At 42.7% G+C, this 22,290-nt stretch overlaps 1 protein-coding gene across 1 annotated transcript in view; it reads right to left on the bottom strand.

The window, feature by feature from the left end:
* Nucleotides 1-1,193: 1,193 nt before the first annotated feature.
* The window catches only part of ppp2r3a (protein phosphatase 2, regulatory subunit B'', alpha), a 63,628-nt gene continuing 42,531 nt past the window's right edge, over nt 1,194-22,290 (bottom strand). The window contains exons 3-13 of the mRNA XM_085768508.1: nt 7,352-7,636; nt 6,510-6,613; nt 6,268-6,370; nt 6,037-6,111; nt 3,779-4,022; nt 3,163-3,211; nt 2,965-3,054; nt 2,638-2,813; nt 2,271-2,389; nt 1,687-1,793; nt 1,194-1,543 (exon numbers count right to left, since the gene is read on the bottom strand). Of these exons, the coding sequence (XP_085624634.1) occupies nt 1,447-1,543; nt 1,687-1,793; nt 2,271-2,389; nt 2,638-2,813; nt 2,965-3,054; nt 3,163-3,211; nt 3,779-4,022; nt 6,037-6,111; nt 6,268-6,370; nt 6,510-6,613; nt 7,352-7,636 (1,449 nt within the window). The 3' untranslated portion in view covers nt 1,194-1,446. The remainder of the gene's footprint in view (nt 1,544-1,686; nt 1,794-2,270; nt 2,390-2,637; nt 2,814-2,964; nt 3,055-3,162; nt 3,212-3,778; nt 4,023-6,036; nt 6,112-6,267; nt 6,371-6,509; nt 6,614-7,351; nt 7,637-22,290) is intronic.

Genomic DNA, 22,290 nt, shown 5'->3' with positions numbered 1-22,290 from the left:
CACAAATCTTAATTTTCTACACTATAGGAGGTGCAAATGAAATTTAATGAGCTACCATTGAAACAGGATGGAGGCTATACTCAAAATGACTGATATATCAAAACATGTGGAGTATAACAAAAAGTGTAAGATTCATAGATATATATAATTTGGGTGCACTGATCCTTTAAGAGGCAAATGTGTGTTACAGGAAGAATGGGTTATTAGAGCTGCAGAAACAAAATGATGTATAACAATGATTTCTAAGCAGAATAAACGGACAGCTTTTGGCATCAAAGACGAGAACAAATCAAAGTGATTATTACCAGGTCCTATGCACATTCAGCGAGGATGTGAGAAACGTACAGTGGGATGTGGTGGATAAACACGTTAGACCGACTGGAACAACTCACTATTACAAATGTGACGGGTGGAAATGTGTGGGCAACTCTACCAGAGAGTTTGATATGTTTGTCAAACATGCATCACTTTTTCTGTGCACAGCCCTTACTGTGGAGCATTATAGTCCTTGTAGGCAGAAACTTTTTTTTTTTTCCAGGGTTTTAAGAAATGATTGCAAAGGGAGTCCAGAGGTGGAGCGCTGATAATGCCGCTCTAAGAATAGAGCAGCTCAGGCTGTGCAGTGGGCTGAACTCCCTTATGGAAAGGTTGGCCGGCCATTAGTGCACCATGCGTGACAGTAGAGGCCTGCTGTAGCACAGACCGGCCACAGAGAGGTGCTGTTAAGACCACCACCCCCCCTCCCAAAAAAAAAAAACTGTTGCATGATTCCTCCCTGAAGGGACACGAAGATTAAGAACTTACTTTACAAGAAACACAGTGACAAGCTGCACAGGGCAGCAGGTTTCTGACGGCAGTGTCTATCTGGATGTGATAGTGTGAATGTTGTGCCTGTGTGTTTTGAATGGCAATGCCTGTTGCTATTGTTATTATCTATTCATCTGTGAGTCTGTTTGTGTGATCGACAGTCTCCCTGTCAGCGGCAACTGATAATGCAGGTGATTGTCTTGTGGCAGGATTGTCAGTAGAGAATTCACAATGGCAAAAATACATTATTTTACAGTGAAGTTTTTTTTTTCTTGATTCCTTTTAGAGCTTATTGAGCACTTCTCCCTCCATCGCTGGCTTTGTTCTCTCTGATGGAGTAAAGAGCTGGAGGCAGTGACAAGGTTTTCTGTATGAATACAGATGCATTTTCTTTTTCTTTTCTTTTTTTTTTATTTGCACCAGACACAGCTCAGTTCTGGTTCAGGGTCACACACACAAAAACCAATGAGTCCGTTCTGAGGAGACTCCAGAGTCATCGTAAGACAGATGCCAGAGTCATTTTCTCCCATCTGTCTTTACATCCATGTTTTTTTTTTTTTTTTGATAAATAACCCTTTATCACTTGGTTCCCATCTGTTTTCCAGGATGAAAGGCCCAGGAATTCCGAGGGAAGGAGTTTTATGCCGACAGGTCTGATATGACCAGTTTTTCCATTTTATTCCCAATCTCTCCGGGGACCTGAAGCTCCTCGGATTCATAGTCATCGTCAAACGACCTGGGAACAAAAACGCACAAAGCGGAACTATGATCGGTGCTGCATAAAATGTGTTTTCTCACCAATCAAACTCTCAAGATAGGTTATATTTTTCTGTACAAGGGGAAACATACAGTATATGTCTGAGTTCATGTGTTTCTTACCCTTCATGTAGTTGTTCATTTGCAGTTTCTTCCGCCACCAGTATCTCATACTCCTCTGAGGCATATTTATCCCAGTCGGACGGCTCCGGACCTTCACTATCAATGTCCTGCGGTATCGCATGCACAGCACAAACATGAGGCACTGACAAAAACACACTTAAAACAAGACTATTTCTTTACAAAACACATTGAATAAAGAACAGATTTATTAAATGTCAAACATCTGGAAATGGGGAGGAGGCTCTCATACTTCTGGGTACCAAAAACCAGTCCTCTATTGTTCTAATGCTAATGAGGGAATTTTTGTGTTGGGTAAATAGTCATCATTTCATCATCATCAAAACCAAATCATTTTGCAGATTTCAACACCCACACTGTATTTATTCAAGAGCATCCATGATCATAATGGGGGAGAGTGGCACCAGCTCTACTGTAACTCATCGTCACCAATATTTCAACTCACTTTTCATAAACTGTGGGGCAATTTCCAAATTCTATTTTTTATTACTTGGAACTGACTCATATTTTAAACTTTTCCTTTACAACAATTTGTCTGATTTTGCAGGGATATAAATATTACACACCTTTTGCACAGCAAATGGGTCTCTCTGTTCATGGTCCAGGTATTTCTCCAGGTTGAAGAAGGTGTCAAAGAATATGTGAGCCATCCGGCAGCGCTTCAGATCACCCAGGGTTATCTTACCTGGAGAGGACGTATAGACAAACACACGCATGTGTAAAGTTGTGATAGCAGGGTAAAAAAAAAGGAATATAGTAGGTAGTGACAAATTTAAAAAAAACAAACATGGGGTAGTTAGTTGGTTAGTTTATTGTCATATACATTCAAGATACTGTGTACAATTCAATGCAATGAAGAGCAGCGTGCCAGACACCTCTTCAATCCTCAACACAATAAAAAACAATTTATGAAGAAATAATCCTAAAACCTACCTGCACTCTCAGGTTTCACCAGGTCGAGCATCTGGCAGAGCAAATCCTGGAAGGGCAGAGGTTCGATCCCCATCCGCTCCATCCTCTCACACTGTTCCTCATAGAAAAACTCCAGCTCAAACATGGACAGGACGCCGTCGCCGTCTACGTCCATGCAGCGGAACCAGTACTCAATACTACAGATGGACAAATGACAGACACAAACACAAACTCTGATGAACTGTGCAGCTGAGAACCAACAGCTCTCACCATCTTGCTTGATTAGATTAAAAAGGAAAAAAAAGGATAAACATGGTGCTCATTCTCACAGAGCTGGGCGACCGTTACCTTGTAGCGTTTTTCTTATCTTCCTCTGATATGAGGAACCAGACAAACTCGGCATAGCTCATCCTGCCTTCTCTCTGCACCGCATTACCCCTGGAAACAAGAGAGACAGAGCCGTTCACATGCGGCGCTGCCATTATTGCATAAAAAAAAGAAAGAAAGTCCTCTCCTCTGTGTTTGTTTACGTGTGTTTCCACTTACCGAGTGACGGCCCCTGAAAACAACCTCTCGATGATTCTGTTTGAGGATGCTGTCAGAGGAGCGAATGAGAAAAATAAGCAAATGTGATTTAGTTCAAAGTACAGAAACAAACGGGTTCTGTTGCAAAGCACTGCGCGTACAGCACGCTCATTTGCGTAAGTAACCGAGTCCGGGAATCACATTTTGGCTACGCGGTCACAGTATAATGCAGTTAACGGTGTAATTCATTTCACATCAGACATCATTAAAAAAAAGTGCTGAGTCGAGGACAAACGGCTGTTGTTTTTTGCACCAGTTAGTGGGGGACCAACAAATGGAAAATAGGCAAATGAATGTGCCAGATCCGAAGCCTGTCTGCTTCTGATTCAGGCTCTTTACTGGAATTCCAACCCATATTAAAATCAACGGAACCAAAAAAATAAAATAAAGTTTAAAAAGGTCACTTCAACTGTCATTAATTTTACAGTTTTGATTTGGAGATAATACGTTTGTTCCCCCTCGAGGCCTGATTTCTTCCTTGATAAATTAGAATTTTGTAGAATACCCCCCCATGTGCATCTGGTATGAATGTATTTTAGCGGATGGAAATAAAATCCTCAGCTCGACGTGTTCTTACCGTGGTCGTTATATCTCGCCAGGTCTTTGGGGTCAATGTAGAGGTCGTGGTCGGTGTCAAGCTCCCAGAACTTGCAGTAGATGACGTAGAAGTGCTCGTACGAGAAGTAGTCGGTGATCTGGTTGATGTCGTCCTCCTCCTCCAGCAGGGCCAGCGTCTGCAGGAAGTTGCTTCTGCGCAGCTCCATCATGGTGATCCGACCCGTCCACGAGCGGTTCACCACGTAGAATATCCGTTGGATCACCTATGACAACGAAGGGGAGTCAGTGCAATCAAAGAGAGTAGTGGTTGCATAGAAACCCTAATACATAAAGTCTTCATTTATTATATATAGGGTGTAACGATATGGCCGGTCCGTCACTGGCTTCAACTGTTAGTGCTGCACTTCAAGTTTTGTTAGTCTGCACCAACAAGCTGTGAGAAATTTATTTTTATAATATTTTATATATTTATTGTTTATTTTAAGACTATTTTATTTATTGGAAATCTAATTTCGTATGTATTTTGTTTATTTGAGAATAATTTATTGAACTTATTACTAGGCGGCACTTTACAACAGTATTCTATTTTTATTTTATTTTATTCTTCATATGTTGTATAATGTTAGAATAACTACATTTGACTAAAACATGTAGCCCAAATTGTTGGTTTACAAAAGTTCCATGTATCAAACCGTGATATTTGTGTATCGTTAGACCCCTAATATACGTATATATATAGAAAATGGATCCTGAGTTGGCACTGCTATTTGCTAATGTTTGATTTCCAGCTTTCATTTGAGAGATGTGAGGGTTTGAGTTGGTTTGGTTCAGGTTTTAGCTAATGGGAGTCTAAATAGGGAAGCAGAGGCCACCGTCTGAAACTGAAGCCGTCAGACCGGCTGGACTCTGCTTTCAGTCTAATGAAAATAGCATAAATCTCAAATGGGATCCATTCAAGCCCTGTCATCCAGATTTATTTAACGTGTTCCTCATCTTTCCAAGGGGCAGAGCGACCAACAATGCATTAACAGCTGATATGTATGTCCTCATTCATTATCTTAGTAACACGGGTCTTTAGCATACAATGGAAACAAGAGGTTCCACTGGTCCCTGCCGGTGAAACACAACACTTCGGATTAGTAAAGAGCGGATTAGCACCCATTTCCTGGTACATGGACCTCCCAGAGCTACTAAATGTCCCATACAGTAGCAGGTCAGCTGGTCTGAACCCAAGGAAGTGTCTTAATATGGACATGTGATGGGCTGAGGCCTCCGCTGCAGTGGGCTGCAGGGGGCATCAGTGTTTCCATGACGTCACTGCACACTGACGCACCAGAGCAAAACCCAAACTTGTGTAGCACGTTTTGCAGATCACACACACACGCACACACATACACACACACAGGATAATTCTTAAGTTAAGAGGTTTGCAGAGAAGATGTTTCAGAGGAACTAAATTCTGAGAGGTTATTGATAAATACTGATCTCACTGTGATGGTTTTGACATCAAAGCTTTTGAGTGTAGTGGTGAAAGCACTGAGATCGTTTACGGAAACAAAAGTAATGCACAATGTAAAAATATAAAATTCTAATGTGATTTATGTGATCTGTGATTAATTTTTCATTGAAGATGCATGTTCTTTTTGATTTGGTGAATTCATAGTAATCATTATATACTGTTATCTCAGTCTCAGTGTCTTACGGTTGTATTGTTTCAATATTGTTCCAATGCCGTTATGTTAACTGTGGTTTGTCCTTTGTTTGCTTTATTGTTGTGGACTGTTTTTGTTTGCTTGTTTTTGTTGTGTCTGTTTTTTCCTGTATTGTTGAGAACATGTTTGTACGATGAGTTCATGTTTGTCTATATGTTTGGACCCCCTCGAAAACAAGATGATACATCTCAAGGGGTTTATCCAAATAAAGAAATTTCTAACATAAAACAATAACTTGCTATAGCTCTAAATATATGAGTGAATGAAAAATGAAATGGAGATGTTTAAGAGAAGTTAAAGTACTTTAGTTACTTTGCACCACTATCAGTGTCACAACACAATGTATGACACTGTGTGATGTTTAGTAGATTGTTTTATTCTTATGTTTTATTTATTATATCTGGATACCAGAAAACCAGCCAGCCATCTGTGGCTCCATTACAGCCTTTACTTTACTTTGCAGAGCAGGGAGTGAAAATTGAAATAGTACACCATCACAATGCGACATGAAAAAAAAGGACAGCTGATATCTTTCTTTTTTTTTCTTTTCTTTCTTGGCATTTACCGTTGTGATGTAGCGGGAATGGAATTCCGGTGCATCCTTCAGAAATGTGAGCCCAGGGTGTGTATCCACGATGTCCTGATCAGACAAGAACAAACAGGAAGACAAAGAAAAAGAACAACACAAACAAACACAATTTAGACAAGTCTGAAGGAAACCTACAGGAGACCACACACACACACACAGTCGAATGTTTCCGATAGAGCAACGTTGATAAGACGAGTCGACGTTTACCTGCAGTAGAGGAATGAGGTCCTCCTGCTCCAGGTAGTTACAGCCGGGCTTTGCCAGCAGGGAAATGAACCTCGACGAGTCGTCATGGCAACTGTGCAACAACCTGAGAGGAGAGGAGAGGAGAGGACAGCTTATACCACAACCTGAGCTCTCTACTATATAATAGTAATAATAGCATAAAAATAGTGCCAAGACAAAGCAATAATGAACCGTGTGTCAGATAAATGTGACGTGTCTCTTACTTCCTCCAGGTTGCGATGAAGGAGTGGACGGAGACGAAGCCCGTCCTCTCGCCACCTGCTGCGTAGAACATGGGGGCCTTCCAGTAAAGCGGACACCCGCACGCCTGAAGCACAAGCACAAGCACAAGCACACACACCATCATTGACGGGCGTACCCAGAAGAACAATTGTGTGCTGTATCCCACCGCACTGTTTGTTTCCTAGAATTGGTGTTTATACTGCTGAGAAAGGAGTGGCAGCGCAGAAACCAAGGCCAAACATTTAGTAGAGAGTAAAAAGGAGAGGAAATGTGAAAAGAATGATGATGAGAAAAAAATAAGTAGCCTATGGCAATTTTTTTTAATGTTTAAACAAGGTTCACTGTTTGTGTTTCTAGGATGCTAGGCGTTTTGGGTAACACTTTACTTGAATAGGTATTCATAAGATTGACATAACACTGTCATAAACATGACATAACAGCTGTCATAAACATCAATGAATACTTATGACAGCTGTCGTTAAGTGTCATTCGGTAAGTTATGTCACTTTTGATGCAAAGTTGACATTGTTTGAGATGTCCTTGTTATGAGAACTTGACATAATTTTTTTAAGTTTGGCAATTAGGTCTGCTATGACAGTTTAAATTGTCTTTATGCCAAGTTGTCAGAACAAAAACATCTCAAACAATGTCAACTTTGCATTAAAAGTGACATAACTTACCGAATGACACTTAACGACAGCTGTCATAAGTATTCATTGATGTTTATGACAGCTGTTATGTCATGGTTATGACAGTGTTATGTCAATCTTATGAATACCTATTCAAGTAAAGTGTTACCGGGTTTTGCTGTCCAACCACTGACCTTTGCAATTTTGCCCATTTCATAAATGTCGGCCTTCTCCTCCTCGAACTCGGTGAAGGCCGTCTCGATGGCAGAGATGGCTGCGTCGTGGTTGGCAGGCGGGCCCGGGGCAGGGAGCCCACGGGGATAGTAGAACCTGGGAATGTTGATGGCGGGGGGAGGTGGGGTGATGATCACCGTAGCTGGAGGAGGGCTGGGCGAGCGTGGCGTGGGGGTGGGTGTGGCCAGGGTAGGGGCAGGGGCTGGTGGAGGTGTGCCTGGCTTCTTCTCTGGCTTGGACTGGACCTGCAGGAGAGAAGGGAGATCATGTGGATGAACAAAAAAAGTGGATTACCTGGCTGTGTTTGATTATATTAAATGGTAATTAGTTACTTATTTATACTTATACTTTATACTTATATCATTTTAATATATAATATCTATTTAAATTTTGCGAACTACATCTAATATCTTCACACTTGTTCTGAATCCGAGCTACATTCTTGCACTGCATTTTTTGACAACAATTGAAAGCGCGTTTGCTGTTATTTTGACTTCCTATTAATATATCTATACATTATTTACCGTATTTCAAACTTCATTCGAATTAGAAAAAGTTAATTTTCTTTTTCTTTCAGGGGTGACTTTCTCCAGAAGGAGAACAAGGAGCATATACTGATGCAATGATTGCAAGTCATTAACATGCAGCGCATACAAATGAAAGACTTATGCAAACTGTGAGTAAGTCGGTCAGTCAGTCAGTCAGTCAGTCAGTCAGTCACATGAAGCAGTCTGCACTTAGGACCGATTTAAACCAGGCAGGAGGAGCCTCAGGTGGCACTATGTCTGTCTTAATGTAATCTGTCCTAATCCCCGGCCATTAAATAAATAACACAATGCACATAAAAAGAGTAATGTTATAAAACTATTTACTTCACTAGGGTTTGATCAAGGCTTTTTAATATGTACACAGGTAACCAAAGTGGACAACACCATGAATAAAAAAAATGGCTGTCAGTAATTAAGGCAATGTGAAGGCACGTGAACGTAAATTGGACAAAAAAATAGTGCAAAAGCCTCCAAATATATTTACAGTGGATCGTCCGCTTTGACATCAATTATTTTATCATCAGCATGCTTTATTGTCCAAATCAGAATTCATGGGTTTATACTACCAGCAACGACAAGGTGAGGTGACACGGCGAGTCATCTTCTAGCAGCTGAGAGCTGCAGGTCACAGGTAATGCTGATGCAGATGTGAAAAGTTACAGTTTTCAATAATTGAAGTTTTTTTAAATCAAGGTTTGTCAGCGTGTTCAAGCAGACGCTTCCCTGGTGTCTGCCGGGGCCGGTGTGTGTGTGTGTCTACTTGACTGTGTGTATTGAGCAGGACAGCTGTACCTCCCTCCCTCCCTCCCACTCTCCTTCACAGCATTCATTCTATCACTCTATTCCTGCACCTCCTGCCCTATTAATACTCTGCTGGTATCTGCCTCAGAATAGTTTGTCGTCCTCGGCATGGCACTCTGTGCATATGCGAGCGACAAGCTGCATCTACTCTCGCTATATGTGTGTTTAATGTGTAAACGTGTGTGTGTATTCTTACATGTGTGTAAAAGAGGAAAACAGACATTTTATGAGTGTATTTTGTGGGAGTCTTAACTGTTATATTGAGTCCCAACTTGAACTCCGTCCTTGCTGCCCGTTGCACCAACTGACCTGTTGCTGCTGGAAGGACTTGAGTCTCTTCTTGAAGCGAGAAGGGAGGACAAAGTCACACCCCCTGGCCAGAAAGGCCAGCTCCCCCCTCAGATCAGGGTCCCGGCGTAACGATGTCTCCTTGATCATCATGGTGGTGGCCGAGACTGGCAACCCCCCACCAGACACGGCCACCGGTCCGGCTATCGACACGGCGATTACCGACGGACCAGCTCGCCCAGTAAGCAAAACAACCGGTGAAAGGAAATCAAGTGGGTTGAAGTAAAGAAGTCCACCTGACAGCTCAGATATCCAGACTAAATCAAAAACAGCCAAAGACCTTAAGATACTGAAGGAACTTCCAGCACGTGTGTGATTTCACGCAAAACGTTTACTGGAAATCACAAAAAAAAACAAAAAACTCACTCTTCCAGATTCCACTTGAATGCAACGGGCTCTCAACGATGAGTCCCGTCAAGTCATAATCCAGCAGAGTATTCGTGCAAAGAGATGTTCCTGAAAACGCCCGTGCTGCTACCGTAAAGGCCAGAAGGCAGAACCATGGTACTGCGCCGCTTTAATTGTAAATCACAGCCCCCGGACGTTGGCCTCTATCTGAGGGAGAAGCCCTCCGGTGTTCCCCTGTCAGCTCTGGATGTACATATGCATTTGGTGTGTAGTCTCACTGGTGCCTGCCGCTCCAAGCTGGGCTCTGACAAACTGCACAGAGAAACATGAGCCATGCCGGGGTCTAGCAACACACACACGCGCAGCAAACCGGCTGTCCTGAGCATTAGAGTTGGAGGGGAGGGGGGGGGGGGCGTGGGGAGTAGAGGTTTGGGGAGGAGGGTGGGGGGGGGGTGTCAGCCATGTTGCATATCTGTGTGTAGTGTTTTGCAGGATCTGAGCTCTCCTCAGTCCCTGCCTTTGACAAAAAGGCAGCGAATGGGAAGCTACCACTCATGACTGACTGATTGAAATCATTTTACAGGAAGCCGGGGTCAGTGCTTCACCGCAAGCGGGTAGCTACGACGAGTGGGGCTGAAATATTATCATAGGGGTAATTTGGGAGGGCGTGATAAATCAGTGAGTAAAGCACCTGTTGTTATATCTGTTGACATACAGTCATTCCAGTGGACTGGCTCACAGGCTGAAAGTAGCATTCTCTGTTGTTCAAACATAAATATTTTTAAAGTGCATGTAAAGTAGAAGACAGTCATCAGTATGTATTTGAAAAAAAAAAGAAACTCATCACAATTTTTTTTAATTTTATTTCCTATCACAATATATATAGCCTGAAATGGGTAACACTATAGTTAAGCATTAAATACTGAATTCATCATTTATAAAACATGAATACTCATTAGTATGTAGTTTATAAACACAGTAAACATGTTTTATCATTGATAAGCACTAACTGTATTTATAAACTACATACTAATGAGTATTCATGTGTTATAAATTAAAGGTACAATATGTAAGAATGTGGCCAAAAACGGTTACTGCAGTCAAATTCAAAACACAGCGATCTGGTTTTTTTTCCCAGCCGTAGCGGCAGCTCAGTGGAAGCAGACTGAGGCTGAAACGCCACTGACACCGCCGTGACTGGGAGAGAGGGCTAGGTGCCGCAACATGTAAACACGTAAATTCAAAACATAAACATGATTTGCAGTCTGCAAAAAAATATTTTTAATGTGAATACTCTGGCTGTACTATTGTTGTTGGTGAGTTCATCATGTTATATGAACATTATTCCTGAGTCTCTGTGACATATTAGGAGGATTTTACGGCCAGTTGCTTTAAATTTCTTACATACTGTATCTTTAAGAATTCAGTATTTATTAATGCTTAATAGTGTGTACTTATTATAAAGTGTTACCCTGAAGTGATACTCCAAGAGATGCAATTCATTATTACATAAACTTTTTGAGAAGTTTAAACTCTGACTTCAAATAAGTTGCAAATAACTTTTTTCATATATATAAACAAAGAAAAGCTGTTGGTATTTTTCCAACAAATCAACAAACTGCCTCATTGTTTAAGCCCTTTGCTTAATCAGCACCCGCCTAAGGACTCATTAAAACCTGAATCTGAATTTAATGTTTCTAATCAAGTGCAAAATGTAAATGTAGTTGTTGCACATATAACGAGCTTGACAGGAAAAATGTCAACAAACTTGCATCCTGACAAATTAGCGTTATACGGTCATTTCTAATTAGAAAAGCAAGCACGGTCGGCTTACAGTAGTACGAACTGCCGATACAACTACAAATCCTGCATCTGCCAGGCAGGAGGCTCCGAGTCTGCCCTTTCTCGCAGCTATGCCAAATCAAGCCAGAACCCCTTCACAGCCAAGCAGCACCAATCTGAAGCCTGGCAGTGCAGAGAGAGGGGATCCCTCAGGACACAGAGGCTAAACCTATTTTAAACCTGTCCAGCTAAACATCCCACCCAGACTACAGCATAATGTCTGCCATAGAACCGTTTATTACACACACTGCACTGCATGCATACATACATACATACAGACATGAATGCTTGCTACTGACTGTCAAGGAAAAGGAAACCATCAGTTTCTCAGATTCTGTTGAAGCAGTAAACACAGATTCCACCGTGGTTGTGATTTCAGTGCAGCAGATGGAGAGTCTAGTGCCATCTAGTGCTTCACTGGGCTCCATGAGTGAGGAGCCTCATAAAACACAGGCCAGGGCTATATTTAAGTAGAAATACTTCCGTGCTCTTGGATGAAAACTTTTCAGGAACTAACGACATGATTTTTCAGATCCTGGGTTCATGAAGGTGTTCATAAGAACTTAGGGGGGCAGGAAAACTGAATTATGATTATAATTTTCCCCACAATCACAGCACACTTTGATGGGTGCTGTGTTTCTTCTCTCTCTCTTACATCTAAAAATGTATATCCTTGAGTTTCCATCCACCGAGAGCTTGTTCTTTGCCGTCCATTTTTCGACATTATTTCATCACTGCTTTGCAGCATGATGTGTGTGCAAATGAATAACAGAGATTTCTCACCCTCGGTATGCATGCGGAAAAGCTGAGAATGTGAGCATGTTGTGTGTGAGAGGAGAGAGACTATCCAGAGAAATAAGTGAGTGTGTAACCTTGGGTTTTAGGGCAACTCCTTTCAGCTCCCTGTACACCCTAATGAATTCTCTGGAACAACCGGTCTCTGTACTGAAGCCAAGGTCACATACCAATCCCACACATACACATACACACACACACTTGCACACACATTGTCTTCTTTCTGGCCACTTCTTCTTCCCTATGCAGAGGGAAACATTATACAATCAGTATTTCATGTCTATCAACAAATGAGAAGGATCTGGGGAGCAGCCTCTCATGTCATGCTCATTTCTAGTTCTCTCAGTCCAACCACCCAAAGTCAGTTCCCACTCCCTCTCCTGCACCTCCTCCTCCTCCTCAACTGGAACGATCCACTTGTGATATCATAAATCTCTGTATAAAGAGATAGTGTGCATGTAAGTGTGAGTGTGTGTGTATGTGTGTGTAAAGGGAGCCAGGACAGATGCCACTGGGCAGCTGTGTGCTCTTTTCCTGTGTGACTGACAGTCGCTGTAAGTAACCCTGCCCCCTCTGAAGATATCCGGTCGGTCCTAGAACCTGCCGGGTTCGTCCTCGTGCTAAACTTCACTTCACTTCACTGTTTCAAACAACAGGTTTCACTTGAATAAAAAAAAAGATTAGTTACTAAGTCTTGAAAGTGTGTGAATAGTGATTCCCCAGAAACAACAGGGAGCCAACTCCTTTAAAGACACTTAGACTTTCCACTACGGTACGTGGCAGAGCGGCTGCAGTCTGCTCAGGTGACATGAAAACAACCAGCAGGACAAGCTGTTCCAACTTAGCCTTATACATAAGGTAAGCGGCGGTGACATGTTGGTCAGCTCAGAGGCAAATGCAAATGCAAATGCATGCAACTTCACTCTTTTGGTTAGCAAACAGAAAACGCTATGATAAACACACTGATTTACCTAGTAGCTGGCTGCTGAAGCCAGGGAAGCATTAAGCAGCCGAACAGACTGGTATGTTTCCCAGTTAGCGTCCAGGTAGTGTTACAAACCAAGCTCCCAAAGGAAAATGAAAAAAATAAACATAATATACATAAGATTCAGAAGAAAAAGTAGTATAAGTATACACAGTATCCATAATGCTGGTGATTTTAGAGCTCTGAGTTATGCAGTTTGATTGTAACACTGACTTTCAAAACTGATTCTTATACTATACATGTTAAACTACATATTAGTAAACCTAAGGGAACTGTATTTCATTTTTTGTAAGCTTTATAAGCAGAGGATGCTGGCGTTTCTCTTAGTCCTGTTACCAAACCCTAACATCAGGTTTATATATCATCACACAATGGCATAAATGATAGACTAAACATAACTGAGAAAAAGGTGGTCCATCTGTATTCTAAATTGTATTAAATTAAAACACCATGTTCAGGAAGTAGACAAAAAGATTTATCATTCATAAGATTTATAACTCAATCTTCCAAACCTCAGATACCTGTTTTCATTAAGAACAGTTCAACTACATGTAAATATGCATGTAATTCATGCATAGTAGTAAAAAAAAAAAAAAAAAAGAACAACTGGACCTTTTTCTAAGCCATAAGCAGAATAAGCAACATGCTGATCTAAACCCAAACTAATGCAATCCACTAAAGGAAAGACCAGGTTGGGGCATTTGTGGAGAGGAGAAGTGCTAATGGAAACTTAAAGGGGGCGAGAGGGGCTGTGGAACAGGTGTGTGTGTGTATGTGTGTACGCTGAGTGTTATGTCTGAGAGTGCTGCACAGACCTAATCCAACCCCGCCGCTACGGGAACAGGTGAGTCAGCAGCCTTCGGGACATTGATCAAATAGATGCATGATGGGAAGAGCAAGAGGGTCTGAGGCAGAGGGTCAGCTGTGCAACAACTGCTGCCTTCGCCGTCCGGTCGAATACACACTGGACCAACACACATGCCCTTCTAAAGGGTTTAATTAGCACACAAGCATAGATACATGTGTCCAATTTGTCATGGCATATCATTTGTGTTAGTCAGTAGTGTGTGTGTGTGTTGGGGCAGGGATTTGTGTGTGCGTCTGTGTGTGTGTGTGTGTGTATGCCTCAATGAATCCAGTTAACAGGAACTGTGTCTTCCAGTCTTTCAGAGAAGCTAAATAGTGTGAACATAACAACTTCCTAAACACACACACACAGACACACACAGACACACACACCTGCTCTGTGAAACTGGCTGCCTGCCCTGTGTAAAATTATCTGTTTAAATATAGCCACACGATTTCATGTTTATTCCTGCTTCAGGCACTGGGCAGAATTCACACACATATGGACACACACACGTGACCCCAGACACACACACACACACACACACACACACACATGCATTAAGTTGGGAAATATCCTTGAAAATTTAATTTAGAGATGAGATTTTCCTGTTAATGTTTGTGAAGTGTAAACAAAGGGGTTAAACACAGAAAACTTGTTGCTGCTTCAGTTTCTAATTTATGATGCAAATGCACAGATACAGTATATTGACATTTGTACTGTGATTTATAACTAAAAAAATATAAATAAAAATAAAAAATAATGCAATTTACACTGCATTTCCAAGTGCATGTTGTTATGCATGGCAGCCTTATATTATATTTCTATGTAATGTTATTTTAAAAACTTGCAGGGGAACCACCCGCCCACTGGGACAAATAAAGTTTAAACCTGAACCTGACATCACATGAAAAAAGCTGTCCGCCCTCCCCATCTTTGTGATTACACACACACACACACACACGTTAGACGAGTCCTGCCAAATGCCATCTCCATGGTGATAACCCTTTCCCTGGATTGAGTGGTGGGTGGGATGCTCCCAGGGTTACCGTGCCAACAGCAAGAAACGCAATTCGCATGTCTGCTCCATTCTTTATTCCCTGTCTCACTTCCTCTCGGAAAGGAAACACACACACACGCACGCATGCACGCACACATACATATTATGCACATGAGCACAGACAGTCACACAGAGTTGCCTTGGGAGCCTCCTCTTCAGACTGTGGAGAATGAAGCCAGTTCAAGTGCAGTTTCCGTGATAGATGAAGTGAATCGCTGCTGGACATGGTCTACCTCACATCCGAATCAGAGGAGGACAAACCTGGGAGCAGTTAAAAACACAGCTGCTGTGGCTGCTGCTGCTGCTGCTGCTGCTGCTACGGGGGGAGGAGGGGGAGAAGGGGGCAGACTCAGGTACCACAGCAGTCAATAGTAATGTTTTTTTGTTTTTTTTAATGAAGCCACTGAACCTCAGTATTACATCCTGTAGATCCTGAATGACATTAAGACGACTATTGGGAATAATAAACAAGGTTCTGTCCATCGTCCTTTTGTTCATAACAATGGACAGGGACAGTTCAGTCAGAAGAGAGCAGTATATGGAAATGATGATTTTACTAATCATCATCAATTTATATCAATGACTGCTACCTGCATAGTTTCATACCTTTTAGTGCCAACTAAACTATTAAGAGGCTTATATTATATCAATACAACAGTCTAAAACTGTTGAGGGACTACTTGTTGTTTTTCACATTTATCTCAAGGCACTTACTACTTACTCATTTTTTTTACTTGGTTCATTCGAGTGGAATTTGTTTTTACTAAATGAATTACTGCTATACGAGGGCGTCAATGAATAGCTGGATGTTTTGGAAAATAGACTTATTCACTGTCTGGCAGCAAGCGAGCTGGAATGAGAAAGTCTGCAACACTCATGTCCGTCCATACCAGACCACAGCCAGCGGCCAGTTACTGTCGCTTATCTTACAGACAAAATTTTATCTCTCACTATCTGAAAAGAAAGCAAATAAGATTAGGCCTATTTCCCAAATGTCAGACTTTTCCGTCAATAATGTGCATGACGGAGACTGGGACTAATTTGAAAAAGTCGTGAATCAGTTTCCTTCACATTGAACTAATCCTTTTTTTTGGAAAACACTTTGCTGTAACTCTTGTCTGTGGTTTTGGTAATTGCTACAGTACCATTGTTGTGTTTCATCTAACTAATGTTTTCACACTTTCCAGTTGCTTTAATTTAAGACTTCAGAGAACAGCTGTTTGTTTTTTTGTATGAAATCTTACAGTCACGATTAGAAGGACTTATTTTGTTCACATTTTGTACAATGCAGAGTCCTTTGGTGATGGTGGTGAATTATTACTGTTCTTGTGAAAAGAGATAATAGAAATTGGCTAAGCAGAATAGTCATGTGGAAAAAAAGACAATGATTTATTTTGATTGGATCCATTTTTTAAATTACTATATTGAAAACAAAAAACGTGTGATAAATTACATTTTAAGGCCATAAGGAGCAGACTTGATCTGGCTCTGAGAACTTTGTTTTTTCTGAAATCTCCACTTATTGTATCACTTCTGGGAGGGATGAGCAGCTCCATCACCAGAAAAAAATCCCAGTGAATCATCTCCCTCATGTTCAATAACAACAAACTCAGATGGCTTCCACTGGGCAGCTTGGCATTTTATATTTATGCCCAATGATGATCAAGGCAAGTTTTGCATTACATTTTCATGGCTATTTTGGGATTTAGACTGAGTGAGCTCATCCTACATCAGCAATAGTGACGGTCCGCTGCCCGAAGCTGCAGCGAAAGAGAGAGCCGGCACATCTCCACGCAGCCAATGGCGGAGCAAATCAGCTCCTGTTTCCTCTCTTTTTTTAGATAGAAGAGTAAAGATAGATGGGAATGTTAGGAAGGAGAAGTGTGCCTGTATTAATAAGTAGCTACTGCACAAGCATTACCATTTTGTTGCAGCCCCGGTACTATTAAAAACTAAACCTTTTGAGGGAGGAGGTGGTCGGGTGGCACTGAAGCATGATGGGTACATGCTCAAAAAGAGGTGCACCTGTTACATAAGTCATGATCATCACACCCAGCTGATCAGATACATCATATCAACCACACATCTCAAGCACCATGTTGCCAGTAAATAACGTTAACACAGGACCTATGGTAATAACGGCTAGACAACATACTAGAGCACTATCTTGCATAACTCCTTCCAGACAACAGCAATTTCCTCATAACGTCTCAGTCATGGCAGATTGTGCCATTATTTCAACACCCATGTTTTTTTCCCGCAGTGTTAACAAAAATCAAACACACTACATAATAAGCAATAAAAGCAGCTTATGAAATTGAAGCACATGTGAAAATCTCTAAGGACAGTGACACTGATTCTGCTTGAAATCCTGAAACGCTGGTATTAGTTCACCGATCATCCTGTAGATGGAGCTATGGATCCTCTTCATATCAAATCAACAGGGGTGAGCTGATGCTGTATTTTATGATACAGTAGAGGCTGAGAGTCACTAGAGGGTAGCAGCTCTCTGCATGTCAACACGTCTGAATGGTACCAAAACATACACATGCATGCATCACTGACAGAAGATGCCTTTTTCAGCAGCACTTCGGTGTAATCTCTTCTCACACCAGAATAAAACTCGCTGAAATCCCCTTGACAGAAATGTTTGTTTGTTTGTTTGTCGGAAACAATATCACCACAGCGGCAACCACAGCTTCTCATATCAGTTTCGTACCAACAACATGCAGCTTTGCCTCCAGTAACTCATTACACAGCAAAGAATATTTTATTCCAAGAAGTGTAAAAAAAAAAAAAAAAAAAACTCAGCTATACTCGCTCTGGAAAGATGAGATAAACCGGCGTATATGGGTCAAACACTAGAAGCGTTTTTCAGCTTTTCAGTATTTCATCCACACAGAGTTATTTTCTATCCTGACGTGCTTGTTTCGATTAGGTGATGAGAGCTGGAGAAAATCCCCGGCTCAGTTTGGGTGGAGCTGCTGGGTCAAGAGAAGGGAGTTCAAAGACAGAGAGTGGAGGGTGGGGTCAGACAGACGGGGGGAGACTGGACTGGAGGGGTTGGGCGTGGGGGGCTGACACCCAAGCATCCACTCACGGTGTTCCTGGACATTGGGAAACTCTTTTCACAAAAGAAACACACACATACACACACGCACAAACAAGGACACGTACGCACGGCGAGGCCACACCCGCACATCAACACACATCCAGCTCCCATTTGATTCCCCCCACCCACCCCCACCCCTCTGATTCTAATGTCGGCCAATGGGGTTGCACAACTATATATTCTGGGGAAGGGGAGTCCCACCGAATACCTTCTGCTTATAAACATGTTGTGGTGGTTGCCATGGCGATGCAGAGATGGGCCCAAGGAGTTACGCAGCAGTGACTCCCACTGAGGTAAAAAAAAAAAAAAAAAACTTCACATGAAAAAGTTGGTTGCATTAAAGCAACAGTGTGTGTGTGTGTGTGTGTGTGTGTGTGCGCATGCACATGTGTGTGTGTGTGTGTGTGTGTGTGTGTGTGTGTGTGTGTGTATGTGTGTGTGCACGTGTGTGTGTGTGTGCGCACGTGTGCATGTGTGTAATCATCTCTGCAAGTGCACACACACACTCCTACAGAGCACACTGCACTGCTGGGAACACCAGTTGGATGATATCCCAGCTTGCACTTGGGAGTGGTGAATTATGATGTCAGTGGCATAAAAGTGTGTGTGTGTGTTTATGTGTGTGTGTGCAAAGATCTCTGAGCTACAGTACATGCGTAAGGTTAATGAACTCCACCTTTTTCTAAGTGTGTGTACGTGTGTTTACGTGTGTGTGTGTCAAAAGGCTGGGTGGTGAAGTATCCATTGTCCAGGCTAACAGCTAACAGCTAACAGCTAACCTCTCGGATGGTATGAAGTGTATTGGAAAACTCCTCTCCCACATAGCAACACTGGCCTCTGTTTGGGAGTGCATTGTGTGTACGTGTATGTGTATATGTGTGTTTGTGTGTGTATGAGTGTGTTCATCTGTGTGCTTGCGCACCTCAGTTGGAATGGGCGTCTTTCCGTGCTTGGCCGAGGTTCCTGCTGTGACCTTATTTCCTGTGGAAGTAGCGGAGGAATGATGTCATCCTCGCTTGACCCTGAGTCAACAACTGCACACTGCAGGACCCCCGTTGAAGCCCCGCCCCCCCCATTACCCCCAAGCACCAAGAGTCTCCTTCATATCTCTGTTCTTTTTCCCTTTGCCTGCTCCTCTTCTTCTCCAGCTCCCTGTGAATTCCTCTTTTCTCTGAGCAAGCTTCTCCAGGAAACAAAACAAAAAAACTTCTCTCCCGCTGTCTTGCACAGACATCCATTCATTTGGCTTTCCTGTCCACCATGCTTTTTTCTTTATCACTCCTTCCATCCCCCTTATCTTCTAAGGCTTTCTGTGCCAAAAATAAGCATCAGGCTTCTGTCTAAAAGGTCGGCAGTTCACCTCGCTCAGCTGGCAAGAAAAACACGGTCAGAAAAGCTCAGAAAGAGACGAACAATAAGCTGAAAACTGCCCTTGAGTGGCACTTAATGCATCCTCTGGAGGCTTTAATGGTGGCTAGGAGTGGTCGGCTTCATTCAATTGTGTTTACAGTGGCCTGTTTTAGTATGAGACACAGGCATAATCTACCAAGTGGTCCACTACATGTGCTTTCTGGCAACAGTCAGGCTTGTAAACACTCTCTGACCTGCCAGATTACATGAACTGTTCTTTGTGAAGTACGTTCACATGCAGGACTTGTATTTTATCCAAACAGGACCAACAGAATCTGAGAAACAACACTTCATGTTTTGCAACTCTCCTTGAAATATATTCAAATTCCTCAATCCAGTTACAAGTAGGGTTGCAAAACTCCAGGAATTTTCAAAGTTGGAAACTTTTCATGGGAATTTCGACGGGAATATATGGGAATTAACAGGAATATATGGGAATTAACGGGAGTATATGGGAATAAATGGGAATAAATCCAAAATGTACAAAATTGAAGGTTGGCCCTTAACAGAGGGAACTTAAATAAAGTAGGGGAAAAAATATTGTAGCATAATCTTGGCTAAAACAACCAGATTTAATGCAAGTACACTTGAATATCTATGCTATTCCTCAATCACATGCACACAGCACATTGCAGGGTTATTGAGGCCACACCCCCGACATGCACTGTGCTGCTAAACGGCACGGAGGCTACAGTCCTCACTGCAGGCGGCCCCAGTTCGAATCCCACATCACACAGCCCTTTCCTGCATGTCAATCCCCCTCTCTGCTGCCCATTTCCTGTCTCTCTCTCCACTGTGCTATCAACTAAAGGCAATAAAAAGCCCCCCAAAATATATATATATAAAATACCCCCAATTTCCAGTTAATTTCCATAAATTCCCATGGAAAGTTTCCAATTTGGAATATTTCCAAAATTCCCCATCTTAACTTCCCATTCTGGAAGTTTCTGGAAATTTACCGGAAATTTACCGCCCCTTTGCAACCCTAGTTACAAGTCAAGTAGAGTTCATCTTTCTGCAGATAATGTCCCGCAACATCTGGTCCAGAGCCAGGTTTGGATGGAAGTAAAAAAAAATTTTTTTTAAAAGAGTGAAGCTTTACCACCTCATCATCGTTTTCCTCCAGAGTAACCCTGCACCAAACCCCCTTTAACTGACTAGTGCTATTCTAACCCAGCAGCAACGCGGCCACGCCAGTTGGCAAAAACACTCAGATCATCATCAGCGGTGGGTTAATTAAGCCGTCAGAATGTCAGCTCTGGATGCAGCCAGCAGCGTACGTGTGTCGGTAAATCATGTCACCGTCGTCACCGGCTGCACTGAAACAACCCCCTCTGAAACAAAAACATTCAGGTCAGATTTCTCCTCTCTCATATTTCCCCAAAAAACCGAGAGAGAGAGTGAGAGAGTGAGAGAGAGGAGGGGGGAAGAGGCGTCACTGAAAGGCCGTTGACCTGAAGTACCACAAACAGATTTGGTCGACTTCGCGCTCAGCATCACCGCTGCCACGTTTTGCTCTCACACTCTGAGTTTCGACTCCTCTGATTTATATCGGCTGGCTTCCTTGTCTCCATGGAGATTAATGGGTCTGCCTTGACAGGTGCAGAAAGCCCTGTATTAGTCTGTCAGCAGCAGAATCAACAATAAACACGTGGGCACTTGTACTCATACACACACGCGCGCGCACACACACACACACACACTGACACCAAAAAGGATGCTGCGGCCTGAGGGCAGCGTCGTCCCCGAGGGCTTAACAGAGAACTTCCCATCGAAGGCGAGGCAGTGCCAAGTGAAACAGGGCCACAGATCTCCAAGGTGGAGTGTGTAAGTGTGTGTGTGTGTGTGTGTGTGTGTTGTGAGTGCATGTGCATTTTCTCACTTGTGCGAGAGGGGGGGGCTTGCCTTGTTTACAGTTTGATTGGCAGTTTAATGTGCGACTGAGGCAAAGGGGGGGGCGGGGTTGGCGCTGAGGAATATTAGCATAATTCCCAGAGTGCCAGAGTTGGTATTGGGTGTCAGAGAGCTATTCCCAAACTCAGCTGTGACCCACAGTAGCACTGGGTCAACTTACCCTCAGGCCAACAAACAGACACACACACACAAATACACACAAATACAAGCTTGGTTAAACGCACACATTCAGCAAAAGGGGTTCAGAGGAATACGGCTATATGTGCATGAACACATGTGTAATTGCACACATATGCATGAGCATCTGGACATGTATGGACGCCTGAGTGCACACATACACACACACACACACACACACACACACACATACATACACACACACACGTATGCAGGTCCATTTACACTGTGGCGACAGTGCGTCTGTTAGCAGGATGCCATAGTACAGAGAGGTGGACAGATTTAGGTCTCCCTCACACCTAACTCTGCCAGGGGTGGAGGGTAACGATACCGTTAACACTCAGTGTGCCAACAGACCCCCGACCCCCAGACCCAAACCAACACCCCACCTCGCCCCGCGCCGCCCTTCAACCGCCCTCCCGCCACGCTCCAATCAGCACCACTCATTGGGGGCTGCTCTGCCTTCCACACGGCAACAACTGCTCCCAAAATAAACATGGCAGCCAATCACAGGGAACAGGAGCAAGAAGTGGTGGTCAACGTAAGACCACCTCCTTGACCGTAGGTGAAAGAAGGACACTAAGAAGAATTTAAAAAAAGAAAGAAAAATTGACCCAGATGCATGCAACAAGAGGAAAGAAACTAAGGGAAAGAATAGAAGGTGCAAGAGATTACAAAGAGATGTGGAGGCAGGGGAGCAGAAAAACAAAGA

This window comes from Trachurus japonicus, chromosome 22, assembly GCF_045865225.1.
Source record: "Trachurus japonicus isolate A0001 chromosome 22, Traja_1.0".
Classification (NCBI taxonomy): domain Eukaryota; kingdom Metazoa; phylum Chordata; class Actinopteri; order Carangiformes; family Carangidae; genus Trachurus; species Trachurus japonicus.
The sequence above is the reverse complement of the archived record's forward strand: the minus strand, read 5'-3'. Positions and strand labels throughout refer to the sequence as shown.